This window comes from Myzus persicae, unplaced genomic scaffold, assembly GCF_001856785.1.
Source record: "Myzus persicae strain clone G006 unplaced genomic scaffold, MPER_G0061.0, whole genome shotgun sequence".
NCBI lineage: Eukaryota > Metazoa > Arthropoda > Insecta > Hemiptera > Aphididae > Myzus > Myzus persicae.
The window spans coordinates 1683751-1699941 of NW_019104155.1; the positions used below are offsets into that span (position 1 = coordinate 1683751).

A 16191-nucleotide genomic window follows, 5' to 3' on the forward strand; every position below is an offset into this window, starting at 1 on the left:
TATAATTTATAAATGTTGATAAATTATTATTAGTTATTAAAATATTTTAATAGCCATTGCCCCATATCTTCCAAATCCATTATCATGGGCCTATTATTCTTAGACCTTAATAGTACACAAATTCTGTAATGACTCAAAAACTACTATGTATTGATCTATTGTACCATTTAAAAATTCCCAAATCAAAAATTAAATAAATTCTTCGTTAAAGGGGAAAAATGGGGAATATTGATTTTTGAATTGCCCTGTATATTATTGGGTATGATCAACTAATGGAGATGGAGTGAAACCAGCAAACCCAACCGATGTTAGATCTAATAGGTCACGATTGAAATGCGTTCGACATAGCGATTTCATTTTTCGTAAACACTTGGCCAATGCTAATGAAGATGCATAAATAATATTTATCAGATACCTATTCATCATCAAAACGGGTTGGATCATACTACCACGGATCGTCATTGATGAATATTATAATTTTTATAAACAATATGCTATCGAAAAATCTAATTTTAATATTATGTCATTCTGTCATAGTAAGTATTATAATATATCATATTTTATATGGGCACAACGGATGTAATATATATATATATATATTGGTTTATTACAATAATATTATGATGATGATGTATTATTATAATACCTATGCATTTTGATAGAGGAGGCCTTGTAAGACGCGCATACAATGTTCTATTGTACAATTCGATATCGGAACCACAGCGGTAATAATGGTTTCCGTCTGATGAAATCATTTGCATATTATTTTGTTCAAAGTGCACATCCGAATGTGTTTTTGCAATATTACGAACACAAACAAGTCGTATTGTTTTATTGGGTTTATTATATACAGACATTGTAATACGCGTATAGGACGGCTCTGATCGATGATAATCTCGAGAAGAATATAACAACGATAAAATATTATAAAATACTTTACCAACGCTTATTATACTCTATGACATTGAAAATCGAAAAAAGTACAATTTTCACAACCATTTTAATGTATTATTTAATATAAGCCATGAGTTAATTTCAATTCCCTAATATATACAACTGAAATTTCTTGAAAAAATGTTTAAATTGTGCTCTGACATAGTCCGCATTGGTGATTTCTACATGAACCGATTATAGGTAATTGTTTCAACTAAGACGGTTAATCATCAGCTTGATTAGACCTTAATGTCACTGGAAAACCACACTTGTTTGAGACTCTTTACTCGAGCATTTGCATATTGTCCATGGTTGATCCTATTATTTATTCTGTGTAAGTACAAAATACGATTTGCAACGTGTTGATGAAATAACCAATATTATAAGTGAATATAATTATAAATGTTTTTGGGTTTTTAGAAAGTATTTTTAGTTTTTAAGACATATTTTTGTTTGGGCCCATATTTTGATAGTTAGTCGGACACATTGATAAATATTTATCGTTTGCCAAAGTAATAAAATTACTCGTAAATTAATTGTGAATTTATCATAAGCTTGATCTATACGGCGATACCAAATATTCATGAACAAAAGATAATTATTTATATGTTGACTGTGGACTCTACATAATTGAGCGCAACACACATATTATTATCTATTAATTATTTTTTACAGATATTTTTATTAGATTGATGATACATGTCTAGTGTCTACGGTAGTATGCATATTCAATTTATAGGAAATCAAAATTATCCACTACAGGGGAAACAAGTATTCACTGCTACAAAACCCAGTGCATACCCGGCAACCCCCCGCAAAACAGCCAATGCATAATATTCTTGTCGTATTGTCGAACGTGCATACCTATACATAAAAATAATCCTGGTGCCTATCTATATCTATCTATATTATAGTATTATACTAACTAAACGATAGTTATAATAAAATAACATTAATAAAATACACAGTACCCACACATAAAATATTATTTATCGTCAAGGCCTTTGAAAAAAATTATTATGCCGCGTTTTAAGAGATGGTTTTTAAGACTTTTAATCTTATATATCAGGCTGCTTGAGCGTGAATTTATTATATCATTATTATAATGCACTGACCTAACTTAACCTAACCTAACCTAACCGAGCACTGGCTGCTGCAGTGCCTTTATAGGATACATACACGACGACGGCTGCAGCTATATAGGTACTAGAATATATATATAGCGATGGAGACATAAAAGTCGGAGCGTTATCTAGTCATAAGGGGTTTTGGATGGGGGGAGAGGGAAGGGGACACGCACCTTGTTTCGTTTGGTCCGGTTATAACCTGTGCGGTAGTCGTCTCTTTATGTTACCGCTCACCACCCCACCACGCCGCAACAGACGTAACCGACTTTGTGTCACCGCTTCTGCTGCAGCATCACACGAGCTACTTGTATTCGTTATATATGTATGCAGTATACACACGCTGACCGACCGTAAATAATAATAACAGCAATAATAATAATAATAATAATAATGCGGTAAATGGCAAAGCTGCTGCAACAGCAGACATTACAAATGCAGCAGATTTTTTTTTCATTTTCTTTTTTTTTTACCGTTTCGATTGCACAATGACGTATGTAAATATTATTGATATAGGAAGCCATATGATTATATTATGTTGTTCTAAGCCCGATATCCGTATTATATTCCTGAGGGTCTACTGCAGTCTTAAGTCCATCTTGCATGGTTAAGCCATCATACGAGTAACCAGATTTGAAGACTATTTATCGAATGGAAATTTTTGGTATAATAATTATTATATATGAACGCGTTATTCGAGAAGTCAATTCTGAGGAATAAAATGACGTGATAAAGTAATAATCTTCTGAATCTCTATCTGCAGACCGTCAATAACGAATCTCCAGTCTAATACAACGGAGCATAATAATAGGTTGTTGGTGACAATCATTGTCATCTGTTGCACTCTTCATCATAACTAGAAACTTGACGTTCTCAAAGTTAACTTAACTTAAATAACCCGAGTTAATTCAATTTTATTTTCATTAACTTTTCCACCTTCGATCCATGGTTCTGTAGTAACAGTGAGCCAATGACCATGGTTCTGCGATTGATCCACGGTGGTTGAACGGCTAGGTAGTTCCGAAACCAATATTCATCTTATACATGACTCTATGTAGCTCTGTCTCTTGTTCGCTTCGCTCACCAACCTCCCGCTGTCCCCCGTTGACTTAAGGGTCGTTCTCTTCCTTGCATCAATTTAATTTGAAAATATTTACACAACTTTAAGATTTATAGTTGAGAGTTTTAAGTATTTATTTATTGATTCCCATGACAATAATATATTATGTAGAAGATAAGATAAACAAAACATTTTTGTATAATAGGGAGATTGTTATGCTCGATTTGCGCGCTATATGACCAAGGTACGATGTGATAAAATAAAATAAAAACTAACTATTATCGTATTATATACGTCATATACACGATAATTAATACATGAAATATACTATTATAATATACATTGTAATACACTAACCTTAACCGGTTTGTCGTTCTCCAGACAGTAGTTGGGTAATTTGAGCACGTCCGCCCCGATGCTGGTCTCTTCACCGGCGTTCGATATGCTCTTTACGTATACGTTCTTCCCGGACAGCCTTTTCACGAGAATGTTTCCTTGATCGTCCATCTTCACTTTAACACCCTGCGCGAAACACGTGACGACGGTTAATGCCATTATTTATTAATAATATATTGTTCTGTGGACGTGTGACGTGTATGTGTGTGTGTGTGTGTGTGTGTATGTTTGTTTTTAACTTACGAGGCCCACTAGTTTTTTCACTTCTTCGGTCTTTGGATCCCGCATCGGATTGTCGAAGCCGTTCACGCCAATTCTGAAACACAAGTTGCATTATTATTATTATTTTATTATAAACATTTAGTACACATAACAGTCGTATCTGTTTAAGAAAAATTATAACTCGAAACCGACTACCCATGCAACTTTTATGATTTTATTTTTTGAGTTTAGCTTCACAAAGTTAGCAAAATAAAGGTAATTAAAAATGTGATTTATTTATGATTCACATGGTTTACAATAAGGTAACTAGGAATTAGAATAAACGCTTATCTAAATATATAGCATGCAAATCTGGTGATGTTTTTTTGACGTGCTATTCGGAATTCGGATGTTGCTAAAAATGTTTCTATTCAAAAACAGTGATTAATTATATAATGCATTTATGTAGATTTAATTTATATACACAGCATATGGAGTATTATGGTATTTACATGTTGTAAGATTAATTACAAATTACGCTGCGTGTAACGTTTGTCGCGTTCTTCGGCGATCGCCGCAATACGAAATGCGCGTAAGTTACCTCAGGGGTTAAGTCATGTATAAGCGGTATACACACGGTATATAATATTAACGATAAGACCTGTCCTCGGGAGGCGACTTGTATCAATATTTCGTAATGTCGTTGGCAGCACTTTATAGTGTATGTATTACATATTTAAGCATGGGTATAAAATTATTATAATACACTGCGAAGACTACGACGAGGTCTATCGCACGAAACAATTTATCATGTTATACTATATAATATGACCATCTATTTGTAATTATATAATGTATGAATCGAAAAGCAATCTCTAATAATTAATAATAATGATGTGAGGTAACGTTGCAAAGCTCCCGGACTTGATGATCCTAGCTGCGTTTGAAAATTATCGAAATAAATATAATTGTGTATCTCTGCTCACACCCCGACCCCACGATTTCGTGGTTGTCATTGAGTGCTGATAACGACTGGTATCCATTGTCTATAATAAAACTATATCGAATTCAGGCAAGGACACTGGGTCATAAAATTACGTTAAAATCGTATCATAATACATAATCCTTAATAATATAAAAATATTTTCATTTTTTATATATATAATTAATCATGTCAATATATACTTAATGCTTTTACAATGCCTGTATAATATAATAATACAAAAATATTGATGGCGTTTCAGGAAGCGCGAACGAGCTGACGTGTCGAAGAGATTTTAATTATTGACTTTGCAGATCGAACAGACGCGGCTGCTACAGCAATATTATAATATTATTAGTATATACTCGGCGAGACTGTTATTTTGTATTGTCCATATTATATACATCGCAGATAGGTACTATAGTGTTGCTGTGAATTTCTGTAGAAATAGTGTAAAAATAATAATAATAGAAAAGAGCTGGAAATTAATTTTTACACACCCACCGACAATACTGTTATTTATATTATATTGTAATATTATTATACATATATGTGTAGTATGTACTTGGGTTATTATTATTGTCATCATCGGCCCACACGCGTGTCCGAGCACAAAAACGCGTGATCATTGCCGGTAATGTTATTATTATTAGGTACTTTATTGTCGTGTCGAAGGACTGCTCTCGGTTATTGATTTTATTTCGCCTCGATCGACAATATTTTAATACATCGGTTTCATACAATCACTATAATAAGATAATAATAAGAGTCGGCCGATCGCTAATAAAATCGGCCAAAAAACTAGCTCACGTTCTATTTTCGTACGTTTGTGTTATTATTTTTTTATTAGGGGGCAGGGGCGGGGAAGAAGTTTTTACAGTGACCGAAGTCAATCCGAACAGCCGACGTACGGTACCTATATTACGTATGGTGCACATGTAGGATCGGTCTGTTGGTCGTAGCGTCTTATATCACTTATGATTAAGAACAATATAAAACGGCGTGTACGCGACGAGGAGTGCTGCAGGAATACGACAATAATTTGGTTTGTGGCCGGCTGATGGTTTTACGCAAAGATTTCCCAACTGGAAGAACGGTAGCGGTGCCGCTGTGGCGTTTCTCGCGTCGGCGTCGACCGCGAATCGTTTTTATCGTCGTCGCAAGTACGTTTGCAATGATATTAATAATAATAATAATAATAATAATTATTATTATTATTATTATCATTGTATGGCGTTGAGCAACGGCCGGGTGATACGCAAACGCCACCTCCACCGCAAGTCTGTCGCGGACTCGAGTCGTCTGGCAACGCACCCGAATACCACAATGTACATTATAATAGTGTAGGCAAGTAGAACGCACAATATTACTGCAACTGTGGCGGCCTCTCGGTTTGCACGTCTGTCGCGCCACTCCACTGCACCCCACACCTATGCCGGTGGAAAGAATCTATCTGTGCGCGCGCGCTTGTGTGTGTGTGTGTGTGTGTGTGTGTGTGTGTGTGTGTGTGGTGTATTATATTTTTACACGACTTTATGTATGTATATATGCATTTACAGAGCGCGCGTGAATCTAGAACAACAAGGACGCGAGCGCAGCGTTATTATTATGCAACACTGACCCAGTCCGGGCGGGCACTTTCACCGAGCTCGTATTATATATACACACCACCCCGCGGCGCCCCGCCCAGAGACCCATTGTTCCGCCACCGCACCACATATTATTATTATTATATTATACACTCTGTCGGTTTTATAATGACGGTGGCGGCGATCTATGTACGATTCAAAAATACAGTCGAATATGGTACGGTATTATTACACGGTGAAAACGAATGGATATTCGCGAATGACCGACTACGCCACTAATAAGCAGCATGTGATTAATACGGCAGGGGAGGTCAAGTGCATCAAGGGAAATCGCTTTCCCTAGTTCAGCCCGACCGACGAGCTTCAATCCTAGATGTATTTATCATTTTTATTGTCAATCATATCGATATCACTAATGTTTTGTTCTTATTTTTAGCCAACATCGAAATGTTATACCCGTAACGGAAAAAGATACCCATGTCCAAACATTTCTAATTGGACAATACAGTTGGGACCTTTTATATTATATTATGGCATGATGTAATACAAAAGTATGCTGTTTTTTTTATAATATGGGTATATATTATAAAAGTATTTGGAAGTCTAACCTGGAAAAAATTAAGCTTGCCGTGAACTGCCCCCGGGGAAAATAACATGGTCACAATGCAGTCGAGTAAAGATAACTTATAGATTATGTCACCCACGCACGCGATCGTTGTATTATATTGTTGTACAGTGAGGACGGACGAGCGGTCGTAACGAATTCGCCAACGCCGTGGCTGCTTATTATAATCGATCGATTTTTCGAAATAAAACCCAACTCATTTATCGTTAAAAACCCAACTCATTTATCGTTAAACACGAGCGAGCACGCGTGTCTATTATTATACGATCGAGATCGTTAATTTATCATTATCGCAATTAACCGATTCGACACGTGCATTAATCCTATACCACGACGTTAATCGCACGTGCGTGCGTGTCACTTTTTAAGTTTTTTTTCACACCCCGTCGAACTGAAACCGATAAAGCGAAACCCTCAATCATACGAAAGGCCAAAACGTTCATACTATTTTGATCGCTTAAATGCATACAATTTTTTTAGGAACTCCTAGTAATCCCGTCCCTCTTTTAATTCTCATTCACAGCCCAACGGTTTTCTTCGGCGTTTCTAATAACATCGTGGGGTTAAAATTTTATTCGTTTTCACGTTACGCGCTCAAAAAACTGAGATGCCAAATATCGTTAAACGTGAAATCGGTTCTTTGAGCTTCTGAGGGCAAACCATCTGTGTGCAATGTCCCCTCCTCGCAGTAACCCGACCGATTTCCGGTAAGAAATTGTAGTGGCCACAGTGAATAATAAACACAAATAGATAAGCGATATCAAAACAAACGCCACCCAACAACATTTTACAATATAATGATACCCGCGGAGATAAGGTTTTAAAAAATCCGTTCAAATCCTCAAAGCCCGCAATTATATCAACGCGAGTCGGTGATGAAGGTGATAATAATATATATTAGTATACCTATAATAACAAAACGCATATTGCATGCGCAATAATTTCGGGTCACCCGTTCACCGCGGGAAACTTCAGTGGTTGCACAATTATGCACGTATTATATTATTATTGTATATGCGAGTGCGCGATTAAAGCCGAGTCGAAAAAAACTCATTGCCGGGTTAAAGATTAATAATGGGGCGTAATGGGGGGAAAGCGACCTGTGTGCATAAACACACACGCACACATATATATTGCACTAAGAGTGAGAACGGTAAAAAGCTTTATGGTACAAAAATCGTTCAGAAAAGGAAAAGCGAAAAAGAAAAAAACCGTAACAGCAGCTCAGTAGTCATAATGTATATATAATGCAGCCCGTAATAATTTAATAACGATTCGTGTCGTAGTTTATTGTTACGAACCGTTCGCTGCTCACAACTGCACTATAAAAATGTATAACAATAATACTATTATTACACGAGAACACGTTTAAAAACATATAACGGACCGAATAAAGAAACGAAATAATCATAATAATGAATAATAATAATAATGACAATATAACAATAATTAAAATTGCAAATTGAAAACTTCACGTAATAATCCGATCGTGACGAATAGTCTGAACATAATATATATAACATAGGTTTTCAGAATAAGCGACTAAATGGCTTATATAAATAATATTACAATATAATGCAGTACGGAGAAAATCTGCATTGAAATCCGTTCCTAAATTATGGAAACTTTAAGTATTTAAGGCACGGACTGATCGTACAAATTATTTTTCTCTTTTGAAAACCACCCACATTAACACATTGAATAAAACCTGATAAGGTCGAACGTAACGTATCAACGAGTCTCTAATCGAGACACCTGTTGTATGTATGAGCTTTTTCCGAAAAAACTTAAAGAATTTTCGGTTCTGGGTTTATCAGATTTGTTTATACCTGACAAAGCTAATTCTGCTCAGTTATTGTCATTTAAACAGTTAAAGAAATAAGAATTTAAGTGCATTTTTAAATTTTAATTTGTTTATTACAGTTAAATATTTATTTGTAAAATTACTACCCGCCCATTAAACAATTGATTTTATTGATATATTAGGTTTGAACAAGTTTGACGCTCGATTTGTTATTTGTCATTTACAAATTGCATTTTATTCACTTCTCAGTCCATTTTGTGTACGTTGCACATATATAATATATAAATGCATACACCGAAGTTATATAGTTATGTGATTCTATATAAGACACACAGTTTCTCACGGGTAAATAGTATGAAAATCACTTTCGATAAGATTTTTTTTTTGAAGTTTTACTTTTCCCGCCTCTGAACTCACTAAGAGTCTCATGTTTCGAGACACTATAGATTTTTAATCTGAAATTGATTATTATATAATTGATACAGTTTGACTGAGTATGACGTTTGGCAAAAAATCGACTGCATAGATGAGTGTGGTGAGTAGTTAAAAGGCTCGTCGAAGGACAACAGCACGAAAAGCTCGGACGGCCGTAAAACAAATACCAATTAAGTAACAACGACGGTCGTTATATGTTATATATAGGTACTTACATGTTATACGAGCACGATTATTGAGCCGAAAAAATCGAGAGTGCATACTGTATTAACGAAGTAACAATATAATATATTAATAAATATTATGTCATTGTGGTATTGTTGATAACGAGAACGCGTAGCCGTGTTAAATTATTATAGTTAGCGTGGATAGAATGTTCATATAAATGTTAAATCCTTAATGACCGGGTAAGAGCAGATTTCGTTTTTTTTTTGCGTTGGTCCAATTACGCGAAATACATATTTTTCAGAATACCAAAAATTATCTAGCGCCGCAGGTTGAAGTCGACGAACGAAGTGATATTATTCCTCCCCCCCACCCATCCATGGTTATTCGAAAATTTTTACCACGTATCTATGTTGACCTAAATCGCATGGACCGTTGCAGAAATCGGAATGAAAAAATTAATCGAGAAAAAAAATATATAAATAATTTCATGTATTTATCAGTGCAACACCTTCGAGTACAATAATAATATGAACTATACTTATAAATTATAATATACAGGGTGCTTACTGTTTATTATTTTTCTTATAACCTCAATATATCTTAAACACGACTCGGTGACTCGTGTTTACACATACAACACGTTATATTTTTATACAGTTCGATGATTTCGTAAAAAAAATTAATGATTAATGAGCTTCAGCTTCACCTTTGAATTAAACAGAAAGTTCCTTTTAAAAACCGTTGGTGGTATAGTTTCCTTAGAGTAAAAAAGCTTAAAGTTCAAAAATAAATTTAGGTATGTATATAAAAGTGTAGGTATAAGGTAATTTATAGTCGATACCAAAAGCTGTATGTCATAAGCAATACATTATACAAGAGAGGTGTATTAGAATTTTTTATTTTTTTAAATAACTCGTGCTAATTTTTTGGTTCCTGCAGAACAAACTTGATTATAAAAAAACAACATATATATTAATTTGTAATATCTATACTATTTTTCTGTAAGCACATTAACATAATTTAAATATTTTTAGTTATTGACATTACAAGGTTATCAAGGACACACAAAAATTATGTATTTCTTCTCAGCTATACCTATAGTAAAAATATTAATAATAATTTTAAAATAAATATTTAAAAAAAATCTTTGTTCGTTAAAGCAGATAAGTAAAAGTCACATCGTTGAAAATGTCACAACATAATTTAGGTATCCTCTCGTTTCTAAGACCACACTATAACGAACACGTTAATATTTACATTTCTCTGCAACGTGAGATATCTCCAAGAAATACGAAAAAAAAAATTACCCACTTTATAATCATATGTTATAGATATATTTAGGTGCGCTTATATATGCGCACCGATGCACTATATAATAACATAATAATAATAATAATGGAGAGATAAGTACGGCGGTATATTATGTACATATTTAGTATATATGTAATGATAATTATCATGTTTCGAGCTGTTCGGCACATGGCGTTTTAAGTAGATATCTATACGGCTATACGCTGAAATTGGCGTTTTCCTTTTGAAGCGGGAAAAGCAGCTATTCGCGATACTTTTAAAATTACATTTTTATTATTATATCGCACTTACGTTCGTATAATATAATATGATGTTGTTATACGTGGTATACGGTGATTGGTTGTTGTTTATTATAATATACAATATTAAATATATATTATATTATATTATATATAAAACGGTTGCGGATGTTATCAAAAAGTCCACATAATATAGTCAATCAAATTATGGTGAATTAGGTACTTGGTTTGTGAGTGAATTTCGTAGAAAAATAAATTTTTAAATTGAACTGTCAAATAATATTATTACCATTATCTACTGTGATTTGAAAAAAATTAATCAATATAATAAAATATGCATATCATTATTTTTGTTTTTTTTTTTTAGAAATTTGTGTCTGCTTGTTTTTTTTTATTACCGGTTGTAGTTACTGTGTTATTCTTATATATATATATATACCGTGTTTTTTCGACCCGTCATAAAATAGTTTTACCTAACTGTCGGCGACAAAACCGAAGTGAGTACCTAAACAATGACAACGCACAACTACATATTATTATTATTATTATTATTATTATTATGTAATAGTATGTTTCCGTCACCTCCAAGGGAATAGAATAGAATTTACAGCAGGTACAGACACTCGTCGTAATATTATTACTTTAATATTTACGGATCGACAGAAAGTCGGTGTATTCGTGGTACTTATATAATAATAATATTATAGACACTCATGGGTCTCGATTTTCTAAATGAAGTGACCACCTGCAGCGAGAATGCGCGACATCGTCATTATGCTGCACCGGGCATGCATTACGAACAGAAAATACAACCGAAAAAAATATACACCATCCAAAGACATAATAACATTATAATATACTTAACTGACGAGAGTATATTATATATACTTAGGCACATACAGATATAAATGATTGTTACCTACCTACATTATTGTTACGCATTTACGTAACTCGTCTGAACGGTTTTCGGACTACATCGCGGGTGAGTATACATTACAATATTATATTGAACGTATTACAATGAGCTTGATTTTTTCCATAGCTTTCGAGACGGTTATTATTATTGTTTAACGCACCTACCGCTTCACCAGTAGCTCTATATTTAATTAACAGTCCTGGTCGTCTTAACAATCATATTGTAGAGTTCCCGTGTGAGTCCCCGCGGAAATAAGCATGCATAAGCGAGAACGAATTGAAAACAATCGTGTTCATTCGAGATTTAATATCATAGTTTAGTGTGATTAATTATAGGCGTGAGTTTTTAATTACAACGCGTTTTAATGATTAACGAGTTAAAATGTCCTATTATGTCGAAGCTTAAAGTTACTAACTTGTTACTCATTTTTGGAACAAACTTTTGACCTAATAAGTTTCTTCCTTAACTGATGTACTATAAACGTGTTACGTAACTATATAAGATGATGGAAATATTATTGGTTTTAGATATAATTTCTAACCTCAAGACTTTATGCTAGATCATTTGAAAATACATTAGAATACACATTCTCGGAATTAATTACCAGTTTGTGCTTATCACAAACCCGTGTCTCATATTATACAAAATAACTCAATAATATTGAAGTAAATACAAATACTGAAATACCAAAGTAGATGTAAGTGTTGACACAACTTTGTATTGTTAAAAAATGACTGATAGGTTCAACTCTATAGACTTTCCTATTTAATGAGTGGAAGAAATTTAGTTGGGGAGTTAAATGCCATCCACGCATTTAACACTCTTATCCAACGTAAGGACATGCGGTTAACAGTAGATAGTACAAATATCAAAGTCCATCTATTAGGTACTCTGAACTGAATGTAATATTTAACAGATAGGTTAAGTAAAAATAATTTAGAAAATATAAATAAGTGCGAATCAAATTTTACGTCTTAACTATCTATCTAAGTTAAGTTCATTTTTTATTCGTTTAATTTTAAATTTATGTAGGTAAAACTAACTTTCGACTTTCGTTTTCTGTATATATATTCTAAAAACTTAAATTATAATAAGCTATACAAAATTGATTAGTTATAGAACCTCGATTTTCCAAATCCATTTCTGGCTCGCAATACGGAGGAAGTCCAACAATCGTTTCAATCATAGCAACTTACGACGATGCATGCACATATAATATATCAATCGCAACGACGACATAATATTATAATCGTGTTGATGTGCAAGATAATAATGCGTCCCGTCGACGTACCTCCCTCTGTCTCTCCGGCTCTCCGGTTGATTTATGCGACGAAAACAGCGAAATTTATAATATTAAATGGTTTTATCATATCGTCACGTATCGTCCTGGCCGTTGTAACCGGACGAGCAGCTGGCGTGCGGCAGCCTCCGGTCACACATATTATTATACACGCGCGCGATCCATCATAAAGAGATATAGACGAAATAAATCTGTACCGGGGAGGTTTAAGACGTAGTTGATTTATCGCTGCAGAGTTTTGCTGCAGCGGGTGAAACGATCGAACCAGTTTCTTAACGCACTGGAGTACCTAATATACGAGTAGGCAACCCGCAGCGAGGACGTCTATGGATGCCTACCACAATTATTATTATACCAATCGTATCACACGAATAGTGCGATATGAATGCGTTGTGGATTTTAAGAGAATGCCACACCCGAGCGCGTGTTAACTCATCTGCTTTCAGTAGAATCAATTTTATTAGCCTTAGAACGCAAGGATATTGTGTGAATAGAACACCATCTAAGATTGTATTGTTATTTTGATTTTAAAGCGAGTAAAATATTACAATTTTAAAATGTTCATAACTAGCTTTCAAATTCAAACATCATTAAAAGTGTACGATATAATATGCCCTAAATAATATATATATTATTTTTTTTTTGAATTAAGGCTTCAACTATTAAGGCTATTAGCCTGTATTTATATTTCATAACATAGTTAGGTCTATAAAATTAATGTCAGCTACTGAAAGGAAATGTAGGTATTATGGCAACATTTAAATGTTTGGGAGACGCGAGTCGAAAAGAAAAACACGAAATTCCGTCAAACAACGATCGACAGACGTAAACCTATTCATGCTGCGACGGGAATCGTACAAAAGTACTGATGTATTATATCATAATCGTTTCAAGTGTGTGAAGTTGGTACCCGTACCACTGCCAAATCTAGGGTATAGGCTTACAATTACTTTCAATTAAAGAACTGTATAGTTTATAACTTACAATGTGTTTGGAGCGATTTGCAGGCCACGATAGGATGCTAATACTTCACACACTATCTCTCCGGCCCGTTTTCCGTCATAAATACCGAACGTTATTGAATCATAAATGTTTCCGTTCGGACCGTCCGTCGTCGTCACTCTTGGATTCGACGATTGCGAAAACACGAAATCGATGGCTTCGATGATCCTACCCATAGGTATTGTTTTAATTAACACCAAACACGGACTGACAGACCGAGATCGAGTTCTTTCACGCCGCCGACGCCGCCGCCGTATGACGTACATAAAATTTAATGGGTACCTATACACCGTATCATATCATTATTGTACATTTGTACACCGCGATACGCACAATGGACGCGTGCGCTGCGGCAGAGATTGATGGCGATTAAAAATGTACAGTCGACTGTCTTCGATATATTACGCCGTCATATTGTATATTATCATCGTGGCGAATACGTTTCGACTGCATTTTTTTTCTTTTACAAAGTCATGGGCAGTCTTTTTTCGTCGATAATATTCCAACCTGTTGCGGGCAAAACATAATCCCACCAGCCGAGTTCGACGTGTTTTCTTTCGGCGGGCGATGTCGTCGTGTTTCGTAATCCCAGCTCTTCTGTCCATATACTGTTATGTTTAAATATATAATAATAATAATATAAGTACGAGCTATTACTGCCGCCGCCACTGATACGTGGGACGATCGTCGAAAAGAAAGTATAATAACGATCGTTATTATCACATTTCATAAGAATATAATTATTACTGAAATGCTATTGTTATAATATAGCGCAAAATCGCAATAACAGTTGAACGTACTATAGCGAGTGTATGCGGCGGCGCTGCTATATTATGTACTTAACATATACGACGAAAAGGCATATTTTCTCTCGATCCCGAACAATGGAAATCGAATAAATCATAATAATACACGTTTATGCGTATCATATATAATATAAATATTTTTCCGACGATCTATTCAATGCGTTTTTTAGTATTTATGTGTACTACGTAGTGTGTTCGTATATGTGGCGTACTCACCAGGCATGCCCACCATCATTTTGTGCGGAGTGATGAATGTATTTTCCTTTAATAATGAATTTAATCAAAATCTGATTTTTGGGGTTCTTAATTACATGACTTGATAATTTTAAATACATACATTAGTATAGTGCCATTTGAGGCATAGACTGTGGTGATACAAGCTTCTTTTTTCTCTAATTAAAACCACTATTTTCTTCATTGAATATGTTAAGCGAATGATTTTTATTTTTATATCCACAATTTAAATAAGTATTTTCTGAATTATTTCACTGTATATACCAACGATAATATTCAATTTTCGTTTTATTATAATATTGCAATTTAAATTACTATTATTAACTCTCTACTACGTCATAAGCGTAGGTTTAAATGAGTAGTTATATTTCTTTATTTATACGATTTATTGTACACTTAGAGGAAAAAAAATGATTATAGGTTAGATGTAAAGTATTCATTAAAGGTGTAAGCAATGTATTGAGGGACCACAAACCAATAGATTTTTGAACACGAATTTTAATAATATAGAATCTATTAAATTGAATTTTGAACAAAAATCATTGGTTTAGTAATTTACAGCAACAAAACGTGGTACTCATTTGAAAAAAAACAAAGTTTATATCGTCACAAAACCGTGTCTTTAAATTAATAATAAACCTAAGTACATGACTTAAGGTAACACTAAGAGAACAAACATTTCAGAAATTAGAGTTTAAAAAACTGTAAATATTATAAAAGGATTGTCCGGACAATATAAAAACACCAGTTTTCATTGCAGTTGTAGTCCCCGAAATGGCCGCGAATCCACAGTCAAAGATTAATGCTTTGGAAAAAAATATATATTAAACTATCCCTAAGCTCGCTCCATGCCGTACATATTTAAATACTGCTGCAGCGAGTTCCCAGATCTGTTAATTTACCACACGCCCGGGGTTAGGGAAATGCAAACGTTAATATGGTGCGCATTATCATAATATATTATGCAAATTAATGTCCGATAAGCCTATTGCGTATAACCATGTATATACCTATAATATATAAGTCTAGCGGTCGTCGTCTAAAGCCAATATTATAATATATTATA

At 34.1% G+C, this 16191-nt stretch overlaps 1 protein-coding gene across 3 annotated transcripts in view; it reads right to left on the reverse strand.

Annotated features, from left to right (window-relative positions):
• LOC111039407 overlaps positions 1-16191 on the reverse strand; it is a 95972-nt gene that overhangs the window by 15391 nt on the left and 64390 nt on the right. For all 3 annotated transcript variants that reach the window (XM_022322925.1, XM_022322924.1, XM_022322923.1), the window contains 2 exons: positions 3757-3829; positions 3475-3639 (listed from right to left, as the gene is read on the reverse strand). In XM_022322925.1, coding sequence (XP_022178617.1) covers positions 3475-3639; positions 3757-3829 — 238 coding nt within the window. The remainder of the gene's footprint in view (positions 1-3474; positions 3640-3756; positions 3830-16191) is intronic.